Consider the following 12,068-nt stretch of genomic DNA (forward strand, 5'->3'; position numbering starts at 1 on the left):
CTAGTCAAGGCGGCAGAGTTCAGGCTGAGCTGGGGTCGGGTTCACTGCTGCCTTGGTCCTCCCGGGCTTTGTGCATTCCCCACTGGTGGCTCTGGGGCCCCCGGGGCTCGCTGGCAGGGCAGGGGAAGCAAATTCCCCAAGCAGATACTCAACAGAGCCGTGAGGCTGCACAAGCAGGGAAATACTTGACTGCTCGTAGGTAGCTCAGAGGAACTGTTTCAGCTGTCTTTGTAACGAGTTACCAAGTTCTCAAGCAGTTATTTCTGAGGGATGCTTCTTCCTCCTTGGACATGTGGTGCCTCCTGATGCCATAAGACCCAGCACTAGCAGGGATCAGGGCTCTGTGAGTAGGTTCAAAATAAAGCAGGTGCCTATTTGGACTCAAGAGATGGAGCTTCTGCTCTTTATAGGAGTCACTCCCTTACCTCTGGTACCACAAATCCCAGCCCTAGATTAGCTCTGTACCTCCAGCTGTTTGTCCATTGGTGTCTGCTCTCAGACTAGGGCTCCACGTGAGCTTGTGCGGAGATGATAACACGAGAGGCAAGCTGCATGCCTGTGTCTGCCCGTATATTCTGCGTGCATGTGGTTCAACGTGTACATTGTTCACATACACATGCAGAGACCTATGGAAGAATTGCATATTTTTTTGTGCATGCTGGGAAAATAAGGAATATATTTAATATGCACGTGGAATGTAATGTAAATCTAGCATACTGTGACAGAAAGCATACATTTGTTGCATGTATTTGGAGCCCACTTGTGGCACCGAAGACTTAAGCCACACATATGTTGTATCTCGTGTACCTGTATCTTGTGAGCAGAAAGCGTACGTGAGCACTTTCCCATAACAAGCTAGCTGTGAGCAGTTTGGACACTTGATCCTTTCAGAAAATGGACTGCTAAGAATGTCATGAAACTCTTTGTATATGTAGATGAAAATGTTGCAGTAGACTGATGGCAAGAGTCCCCCTTCAAAGTAGTAAATTATCTGAAGGATCAGCGTTGTATCTTTTGCTAAGGCTTCAGGAGCACCTCATCACGATGGCGTTACTGTGAGTACTAGACAGCTTTGATGAGTTGCAACTGGTTGCAAAGCACTGCCTGCATTCAGAGTATGTTTATTGTGGCTCCAGCAGGCATCCTTGTGGATTTTTGATCTCTACAGAACCTCTGCTGAAGCACTGAGAAAAAACGCACAGTGGGAGTTTCATTATAACACTCTTCAAGGACAGACTAGAGGCCAAGGAACTTGGGATCCAGTTCATCATTGTGCCTGAGTGCTGCTTAGTGCAGGACCTCAAGGGCATGTGGGGAGGTTAAAGGTAGCTTTCTACCCCTTTTGCACTGGCTTACCTGTAGCTGCTTATGTTATATTCACAATGTATGTCTCTCTTCAGAGTGCAGCTCTCCTACCTTGTGCATGTCTTTAAAACACCTAGCATGATCCTGGTGCTACATGAAAGAGTATGCAGCACAGCTGCACATAGGGCAGTTCTGCGATGCACAGGTGTGTGTAAATTATAGCTGAACACTGTGCAGGATGTTTGCTGTGTGTTAGAAATATCCCAGACATTCAGTGCCAAAACAAATAGGTACCAAGCTGCCTTGGGCTTGGATTTTGTTTGTATTCAGTTATAAATTAGAAGTTGACTTGCTTTTTTTTTTTTAATTTTGCAAAGTGATTCCACAGATTTCTACACGAATCCTTCCCTGGTTGGTTTGCTTCGCTTGAGAGATGGCCTTATATCACACAACCTCACCAAGTTGCTCGTGCATCTTGAAATAAGTAGCACGTACTCACAGTCATGCTTCAAGACTCCTTTCCTGGGGCTGTCTTTGCAATTGCAGAGCCCCACACGGAGAGCATCACCCACGGGTGTTGGATGCATGTGCCTGACTTGTCAAGGGCCTTGGGTTAAAGATGTTTTGCATCCATCCAAACTACATCAGTACATTTTTAAAGTAAACTAAATCCTTCTGTTTGAGGGCTGTTGTGCATTTCCAGGAGCTTTCTGCATGTGTAGAACATAACTCCAGAAAGATGTTACCGTGTAACCACGCTAAGGGGACCTCCCTCTTCTTGTCATTTTGTGCCTAGATCGGAGAAGCTCTGTTCCAGATTCTTTCCCCCCAGCTCTGCTGATAAAGATAAAATGCAAGGACACAGAAATGGCAGAAGTGCAGAGGCAGACACCAGACATCGAGCAGGATGACATCTATGGTTGATAGGAATTCACTTAACAGTGCAAGTGGGCTGATGAGGAAGGGGACTGGAGCCTAAAGCAGGGGCTGGGGAGTGTGTTTTTCTTGCAGTAACCTCTCTCCTTGTTCTCCTCCTTCTGTCTTTTCTAGGCAGGACAGGGCTGCTTGCTGATCTCTTGCCCAGTTTTGCTGTGGAGATTATGCCAGGTATTCAGTCATTTCACCTTTCAATCACCCAGTCCTCTGTCATCTTGTCTGTTTATCCTTCTGCAGCATCTCTGTGGTGTACGTTTCACTCGTATGTGTGTTTTATCTGGGTATGAAAAGAGAAAAGCCTATCGCTTACTGGAGAAGTGTGTTGGGTTGAGATCTGAGAGCGCTGATGCTGGGGCTTGGGGGAGGAATGGCCATGCTGGGAGCCAACGTACAGAGATGATTGATGCCATGCCAGAATCCGTGTGAGGGCAGAAATGCCAGCGCTGTTCAGGGGAGGTTTTATGTCAAGCTCTCTGTTCTCCCCCTGCTAGCACAAAGGTAACACTGCTCCAGCCTGCGAGAACTCGACAGCCTTGTGTGCCCCTATGGCTTTGTACGTCAGCTGCTCTTGTGCAGCAGGAACTTCCTCTGCCCAGACCCTGTCCTGCGGGTACCATTATAGCCATCACCACAGATGGTAGTACAGGAGGTCTAGAAACAGAGCACTGGTTAGCAACCCATCAGTGGCACAGCCCCTCTTGTGCTGCGTGGCCAGGGTGTTATCTAGGTAACACCAGGTGGTTGGACCAGACATGAGAGCTCTGTGCCCATGATAAATCCCTTGCTATAGCCAAACTAATGAGAGCCACCAGTTCTGGCACTCCTTGCAGAGGAAACAGAGACTGTGCAACAGATTGTCCTTGAAAGGGAAAAGCTGTGAGAACATTTAGCCCTTGAGTCATCTGATCATCCCCTGACGGTGCCCAAGCAGTGTTTCTTTCACACGTTTGTGCAAAAATGCAACTCCACATAAATGTGTGAAGTTATTTTCAAGTCTGTCCCAGAGATGCAAACGGAGAGAAGACAGACACTCCCCCGCTTCCAGTGTAACCCAGAGCTCCAAGGAAGTTCAGCATGGCAGGAGAGGGATTGGTCTTTTCAGCATAGACAGAGGTTGATTCTCTGTTGCCTAACACTTCTTTTTCCCCACTATTTACAATTTTATTGACTGGGTATAAAGTTCTTGTGTGTTGGCTAGGTAGCTTTCTGGTACCCCCACTGCATGGGTATAAGCAACAAGAAAGTGTAAAAGGCAGCGGCAAACCCCATTACAGCTGTTAGCATTGGCTGTTACCTGAATAAAAAAAAGCAGGTGCTCCTGCAAGAACAGAACAGTAGTTTCCAGGCAGTGAGGGGACACAGCATTTCAGCTTGGTAGTCATTTGAATCTCAGGGTTACACACTTCTATCTGGAACTGGTTGAATCCCAGTTTTGTGCATAAAGGAGAAGCTAGCGGGCTCTTTTGCTGTTTTCTTAACCTCATCAGAGAAGCAAATGGTCTAACTTCCCATGAAGTAAAATTCTTCCTGATTCATAGGTCCCTGTGAGTGGGACACTGATTTCAAACATCCTCTCCCAGTGCTGAGTGAGTATCTTGCAATGTGCAATGGACATACTAACCTGACCTCCTTTTGTACTCCTAGAACGTTTTCAGAGAGACCACAGATACACTTAAAATGGACTTGCTGTTTGGTTTTTTCCTCTACCAGGCTTTTATCCTTTATGGAGTAGTTGTGAACTGTTCACTAATAGCTCTGGAGATCTGACACCTGAGCTTCATTGCATAGCTGTGGCTGGGCACTTCTGTCATGCGATACTATTTCACCGCCTTCTCTGTGTCAGTCAGTGATGGTCATAGAGAGCAAGATGAGAACATGACAAAAGAAAAAGCCCCTGAGCTGTTGCCCTGCTTGGATTGGCATAGATTAGGAAGGACGGGAAAGGATAGTCTGGCTCGCTATGCTGCTTGCTATCCTGAGAGAAGGCTGGGTTTGGCCTTTCTCTCTCCCATTGGATCGCTTTTTTTGATGTGCTTTTTAATAGACTAATGCAGCAAGCTTCACCTCTCCTGCTGCAAGGCAGGCTTTTGAGTCCCTCCATCCCCTCAAATCCCTGCTTTGCTTCAGCTTCAACCTGAATTCATCTTTTCTTGTACAGAGATGACCAGAGCTGTGTAACATCAGTAACTTCAGATGAAGTTATATGGAGACCTTGTATGATGGCATTAATATTTCCTTAACGCTCCTAGAAATTCCTCCTCTATTGGGCATAAGATTACATTTGCCATTTTTGTGGCTGTATTGCTTAAGTGGTCACAGATGTCCTAGGACGGAATAGTATACTGGATCATTTCTCTTGGTTTTCGGTTCTTTTCAACTAATGAAGTCCTGTTCAAAACAGAAGTTGTTTTTAATCTTTGAACATGTGACCTTGAAAGTATTGCTGAATACCTTGAAATTCAGTATATTGCTGCATTTCATGTTTCTTATTGTAGGCCCAAGGACAACTAGCCCTTTCTATAACATATCCCAGTCTTCATCTTTAGTAACAATGCTTCCCTGCCTCTTACCCTCAGGATACATTAACACATTCCTATTTTCTGTGACAAGGTCATTCATGAAAATATTAAACAAGATAGCTTGTAGAACTGGCACTTGAGGAACTGTATCAGTAATCTCCTCTCAGCTCTTACTTTTTCATTCATGAATGCTTCCCTCCAGACATTTCCTTATTCATTAGCTGAATTTTTCTCAGCATATAGTAACTTCACAAAAAAAAATAAATTACTCCACAAGGACCAAAATTATCTGCAAATTTAAATGAAATTCATCTGTTTCAGCCAAAAAAGAAATAAAATGTTCAAAAAATATAAAACATTTCACTTGACACTTCTGAAATGAAGTGTTTTGATTTGTAAATGCCAGATCTTTCACTGACATTTCTTAAAGGAAATTTTAAGTTGTAGATTAAAAATGGCATTTAAAAAAGAGAATTGTTTGTAAAAGACTTAAGGAAAACTGCAACAAAGCGAAGAATTTCTTTTGTACAAATAGAATGATGTGGATGAATCAAAAATGACACTTCTTAGTTTTGCATTGTATTAAGAACTAGAAAAAACTTCTGTTTTGATTGTTCAGAGTGGAATGTTTTTCCTTGACTTTTCAGCTTAGCAATGCAGGTGAGAGATGCATTAGTTTTCCAGTGTGATTCTGTACTCACATTGCAATCCTTGTATCAATACTTCTTGATCTTAAATAATAATGTACCAGGAGACCCCTTAGTGATCACTGGATTTCTGTTTGGAAACAGTGGTCTACTGCTTTTTTTTCATTGCTTTCTTACTGTCTTTCTAAGGTGGTTGAATAACCGCCTGGGTACACCTGGAGTCTCCTTACCTGCAGTCTGACTTCTAGATAGGTTGGAGCATCTCTCTGATGTAAAACCAACTTCAAGTCTCCTATACATTCAGAATCTTGATATTTCATAGAATCATAGAATGGTTTGGGCTGGAAGGGACCTTAAAGATCCTCTAGTTCCAACCCCCCTGCCACGGGCAGGGACACCTTCCACTAGACCAGGTTGCTCAAAGCCCCGTCCAACCTGGCCTTGAACACTGCCAGGGAGGGGGCAGCCACAGCTTCTCTGGGCAACCTGTGCCAGTGTCTCACCACCCTCACAGGAAAGAATTTCTTCCTTATCTCTAATCTAAATCGACCCTCTTTCAGTTTAAAACCGTTACCCCTCATCCTATCCCTACACTCCCTGATCAAGAGTCCCTCCCCACCTTTCCTGTAGCCCCCTTTAAGTACTGGAAGGCCGCTATAAGGTCTCCCCAGAGCCTTCTCTTCTCCAGGCTGAACAACCCCAACTCTCTCAGCCTGTTCTCACAGGGGAGGTGCTCCAGCCCCCTGATCATCTTTGTGGCCTCCTCTGGACTCACACGAGCAGCTCCATGTCCTTCTGGTGTTGGGGGCCCCAGAGCTGGACACAGCACTGCAGGTGGGGTCTCACAAGAGAGGATTAGAGAGGGGAAATTCCCCTCCCTCGCCCTGCTGGCCACACTGCTCTTGATGCAGCCCAGGATGTGGTTGCCTTTCTGGGCTGTGAGCACATATTGCTGGCTCATAGTCAGTTTTCCATCCACCAACACCCCCAAGTCCTTCTCCTCAGGGCTGCTCTCAATCCACTCATTGCCCAGCCTGTATTGTGCTTGGGATTGCCTCGACCCATGTGCAGGTCCGGATGTGTTCACTGACCATTTCCTTAATCCAGGGAATCCCCATGTGGCAGTAGGTGTGGCCCTGTGCACACAATCCCCTGTAGTTTGCAAGGTGGCCAGATGCAGAACTGGGACCTGCCCCTGCAGGGTGGGCTGGGCACCTACATCCACCACAGCTGCTGCCACTGCAGATTTCCCAGCAGCAAAGTTTGAGAAACTTTTTCTCACTCCCCTTCCCATTCAAACCCCATCCTGGTTTTTGTGGAGCAGCTCTTCTGTGCTTTCACTTGTAGGGTGTTTTCAGCCACTCCCTTTCAGGGCCCGGCAGACATCATGTGAGGCTTCAGCGGGATTAAAAAAAAAAGTGGTTGTTAGGTTCCCTGGCTGGCCTGCAGCGCCTGAATAGGATGTTCGTTCGGCACATTCAAAAGAATAATTGCATGCGTGGGCCTAGTTGCGAAGGGGCAGGCCTGGCTCATTTACTGGGCTATTTTTAGCGTGCTTTTCACCATCGTTTGTCCCATTAAAACTAGAATGTGGGTAGGGAACAAACACACAAGCAGGGCTTGAACATGGCCAGGAAGAATGAGTCTTTGATGAGATCCAAATGCTAATGGAGCGTGTCCTGCAGCATTCGTACAGGTCTGGTGTGGGGTGAAGGGTTTCTGTGCTGGGAGACCAGAGCTCCCACCTCTGTGCAGCTTGCCTGTCGGCCAGCCAGAGACATCGCAAGAAGGGACCGCGTTTCTGCAGCTCCATTTCTCACTGTCATGTGCCATTTCTGCTTCAACACAGAGGGGGACGTAGTCCTAGACCCGCAGGAAGTCCACTTCTGTTATTCACCTATCTGTTTTGCCCCTGTGCTCTCTCCTGGGAGGATGTTGCTGATGTTCCCTTCCACAGTGATTGCAGTCCTGTAAGTATCTCCCTTTCTCCCCTTATTTTCCAGAGTGGGTCTTTGTGGGCCTGGTGATCCTGGGGGCGTTCCTGTTCTTCCTCCTGGTTGGGATCTGCTGGTGCCAGTGCTGCCCACACAGCTGCTGCTGTTACGTCCGCTGCCCCTGCTGTCCTGAGTCCTGCTGCTGTCCCCGGGCGCGTGAGTGACCCTGTCCAAGCCTGGCGCAAATCTTCTCACACACTTCTGCTCCCTGGCAGAACAGGAGGAGAATCTGCTCATATTGCTTCCTTTGCCCTGAGCACTTTGCTTGACTAAGAACTAGTTCTTAGGGGGTGAAGCATATGACCTATTGCTCAATGGTTGAGCGCTCAAAGTTAATTACAAATGTAATTCCGCGAACCCTCCCTGCCTTGGCAGCTGTGCCTGCTCCTCAAAGTGTCATGCTCCCCTTCCAGAGTTGTTGTTGTGTCAGTGAATGTTGTGGGTCAGAGCTAAGAGCATCCTGGGAGGTTTGTTCCTGGCAATGCAAAGCAGCTGCCCTCTACAACAGTGCAAAATCATCGCAGCCCAGCAAGGTTCCTGGTCAGGCTCAGGCAGACTGTCAACTTTGATGAGCCTCATCCCTGCTACTTGAGTCATCCGTTGTTTTTAAAGCCAAACTGCCACTAAATCACAGCAGTGGAAATGCCGGCTGTAACATGCTGAATGTCCTTCGGTTGCTGGGCATCTTGCAGTGCTCTTCTGACCCGCCATGTGCACTTCTCACTTCTCAGATTCCCCTCAGTGCCCTTTGATGCTTAGAGAAATTCAGATTGGTCCTTGTCCTTTCATTTGTCCAGTTGTCTCCTGTGTGTTGTCACCAGTGTTGGTGATGTGCAGGTTTCGGCCACGTGCCATGTGGGTCCGTGGGAGGCTGGTGTGATGCTGACTGCTGTTCTTTTTCTTTTCCAGTGTATGTAGCCGGCAAGGCAGCAAAAGCTGGCTACCCTCCCGCAGTCTCTACCATGCCCGGTCCGTACTACATACCCAGTGTTCCTGTAGCTGGTGTCCCCTCTCCTGCGGTGCTGATGGATAAGTCGCACCCCCCTCCCTTAGCCCCAAGTGACTCCAGCGGAGGAAGCCAAAATGGTAATTTGCAGTGCCAGGCACAACCTTCAGTCCTTTTACTAGGAGCAGGGCTGGGAAAGGGAGGAATGATTGTCACTGATAGAGTGGTATGAACAGAAGAAACCCAGAGAAAACTGCATTTTAATCCTGGCTCTGACAGTGACATTTGCATCCCTTAGGGCCACAGGGTCCAACTTTTCTAGTGCCATCAGCACAGTGTCAGTTTGTGGGTGCCTAATTAGGTCAACAGGGAATGGGAGGCCAAGTTCATGCCCCGGACCCCTCTCATTACTGCTGCAAACGTTTACTTGCGGAGGACGGAAGGATGAAGATGATTTCAGAGAAGCAGAGGCGGTGGCCATTTTCCCCTTAGAGCTGACGCCTTGCAAGCTGCTCTCTCTTGGTAAACTGTTCTTCCTACCCTCTGTAGGGCACTGCTTGCCCTCTGGCAGCAGTTTTTTGCTGCAGCATGTTTTACTGTCCCCATGGCATTTTGGGCACAGGGACATTCTCCCTCAGTGTTGCTGCCCAAGAGCATTTGGGGCTGGGCCCCCTCCCCCCTATCTTACAGAAGTCAGTAGGTCACTTTTTTATGTTCAGCCTTTGCATTTGTGAAATGGGAGTGATAAAAGGCTTCTAACTAGAAAGGACTTGTGGATCAATGTCAGACATAGAGTATCAGGAAGATGACTCTATCTTGGTGAGGGTCACTTCTCCTGCTGCAAAGGAAGCTGCCATCAAGGAAAAAGAGGGCAGCTATTTAGCCACATGCTAGCATTTCAGGATCAGAGTGGCTGTCTGAATTCAAACACGCTGCAGCAGAAGTGACTCTCGCCAACGTAGAGTCACCATACTGACACAGTATGGTTGCCATTGATCCAGCCACATGTCTGATTTCAAAGCACCACGCTAATTATCAATTGTTAAATTTGTTCATGACAGTGTGTTGATAAGACACTTCCAAAAAGACAAGATCAAGTAGCATAAGCAAGTAATTAAGCTTTTGGAATGACACTACACGTCCTTCCGCTGCCCCAGTCAGTATATTAACCTTTCTGGAATTACAAAAATTATTTTCCTTCAACAATCATACCTTTTTTTCCCCACTGAAATCAAAACAGAGCTCTGCAATGGAGCATTTTGAAATAGGAAATAAATCAATCACTGATCCGAAGCAGAATGTATCCAATTCAAAAACCTTTGTCAGAAAATGATGAATGACAGCCCAGTGCTTAGGTTTTTTTCTCCTGTGAAAAATGTTAGTGCATGCAGAGTGTGGTGTTGGCCACGGGAACTCCAGGGATTTTTTAAGAGTCAGATCACAACCCCAGTCTTGTCTTTGCTGTACGTTACTAGCAGAGCACAAATGCAGAATGAAGAACTGTGGATGTGTTTGGTAACCAAATGGAACGGCTCTTAGCATCCCATGTTCATTACGCAGAAAGATGCATTTATTATATGATCCAAATCAGCTGGTGGGACTTAATCCCTCAACTCAGGACTTGACAGGAAATACTATGTATGGCAAATAAAACCATTATTACAGAGTTTTAACTGCTGTGGCAAGAGAATAGAGGTTCTTAAGCTTTTCTTATTTTTAATTAATTTTTTTTGCAATATTACGGACAAACCCTTAGATCATGCACCTGTTGTTCAAGGTGTTCCTTGAACTGTGGAGCTGAGGAAGGGTGATACCATGCCCCCTGTTCCGTTTCTCTTAAGGTCCTCCACAATGCCAGAATATCCCCTAATTACAGGCTGTAGAAGAGAAAACATTATGTGGCTGTTCCAAGCTACTTATTTGCTGGTAGGCCAGACAGCAAGCTAAACAAAACAGGTAATGCTTATTATAAAGTGCTTTTCTCAGAAGGAGCACTAATTATGGTCTCTGTGTCCTCCACGCAGCCGTTGTAGTAGGTCTGATCTGAAACTTGGTATCTTTGAGACTTCAACCTTTCTGTCAAGTTTATTTTAACAAATGGGATCAGAAGCACTGGGGGACAGAGACTGGAGGATTCTGTAGTCCTGGCTGCCAGGCTAAAAAGGATAGCCTTTGCCCTAGATAGTTTCTGTGCTCATAAATGACCCCTGTGAGGTGATCTAGTGAGCAAACTCGGGCATGATATTTAGAAAATTTGTCTAGGGTTACATAAAAGCCATGTGACAGTGAAGCCTAGGAACTGCATCCTAAACTTAGAGCTGAATAGGGGAAAAAACCACAAACTTTCAGCTCTTTTATTTAGAAGTGTTGGCAACACAGAAGTTAGGATGTATACTCTGTCTATTTTAAATGCAGTGGTTACCTGGAGACTCTTGCATAGATTCTTTAAACCATGCACACAGGGAAGCTTTTGATCTGAGAGCTGGACTCCAGACCTTTAATATGGAAAGTGTATAAGGATGAGACATCATTTACTTCCTAACCACACTTGTCTGAAAAAACAGTAGTGCTGTCCTTTCTGGGGAGCAGAAACAGCTTACGGTTTTGGCTGACTTGGTTCCACCCACAGAAGATTAAAAAAAGTGTCTAGTTAAACGCAAATTAAACATTAGAAATTTATGAACTGTTCAGGAGAAGAAAAAATGGTCTAACGGGGAAGAATGTTCCACTCCCTTTGACTTCAGTGTATGGTTCTGGACAAGTGGTTAATGTCTCTGTATCTTTATTCCCTTATAATTAAGATGGGTCTAAAAATATTCAGACCTTATTAAAGGGTTATGGCAATTTACAGATGAAGAAGGGTGTGAGGAGGAAGCAATAATATCTGTGGTTCTCACATGAAGGAATAATAAAGAGATGTAGTAAGTTGAACATTCAGTATCATTGCAAGAAGTATTTAATAAATAAATGTAGAGACAAAATATGCTTCATCTCTAATGGAAAATAGTTCTTATGAGCTGTTCACTGTCATCTTTGCAGATTTAAATCCAAAGTTAATTTCTAATGCTTACAGAATTAACCAAGAAATTCATTTGCCTTTTGATACACAGCTGCAATAGCAAGTCGAGCATGAAGCTAGCATGAAGCCTAGCTAATTCTCCATCAGTTCCAGGAGCTATAGATGTTGCCCAAATAGATATTTGGCACAGCCTCAGCGTGAGTAGTGGCTCTGGGAAGACTGGGGAGACTCTGGGGAGTCCGGAAGCTGCCTGTTCAAGTTCCCCAAAGGTTATTAGTAGGTCAGAGTCATTTCCAGCTGATAGGTTGTTTGCTGGTCTGTGTATAAATGAGGTGGCAGCTTAGCTGAGCTCCTAGTAGACACATTAGAAGAAAGAATAGCGAGAGGCCTCTTTCCTGGCAAGGTATCAGACAGAGGTCAGCCACGATGGTGAGGTGAAGTGGAGAACTTGCCTTGCTGTTGCTTGCGCAGTGCAGCAGGAGTCATCGCTTCTGAGGCCAGTCAGTCCAGCCCCCCTCACAGCAGCAACCTCCCTTCAAGAGACATGATGGCCTTCCACTCGGGAAGGCAGAGGCAGGGCTCCTTGTGTTCCGTAAATCACTGTGCACTTGCCGTCATTGTGCACACATTTGTGGGGATAATAAAACACAGCGAAAGTCCAGACTGCTGTCAGCTAAACTATCTGGAGACACATTGAAAGCA

At 45.9% G+C, this 12,068-nt stretch overlaps 1 protein-coding gene across 7 annotated transcripts in view; it reads left to right on the forward strand.

The window, feature by feature from the left end:
- Positions 1–12,068, forward strand: part of ILDR2 (immunoglobulin like domain containing receptor 2) — a 42,984-nt gene that overhangs the window by 19,828 nt on the left and 11,088 nt on the right. For 5 of the 7 annotated variants that reach the window (XM_074857346.1, XM_074857379.1, XM_074857350.1 and 2 more), the window contains exons 4-6: positions 2,356–2,412; positions 7,411–7,557; positions 8,311–8,487. In XM_074857346.1, coding sequence (XP_074713447.1) covers positions 2,356–2,412; positions 7,411–7,557; positions 8,311–8,487 — 381 coding nt within the window. The remainder of the gene's footprint in view (positions 1–2,355; positions 2,413–7,410; positions 7,558–8,310; positions 8,488–12,068) is intronic. The other 2 variants (XM_074857363.1, XM_074857372.1) reach the window with 1 other exon arrangement.

Source organism: Strix uralensis, chromosome 2, assembly GCF_047716275.1.
Source record: "Strix uralensis isolate ZFMK-TIS-50842 chromosome 2, bStrUra1, whole genome shotgun sequence".
Taxonomy (NCBI): Eukaryota; Metazoa; Chordata; class Aves; order Strigiformes; family Strigidae; genus Strix; species Strix uralensis.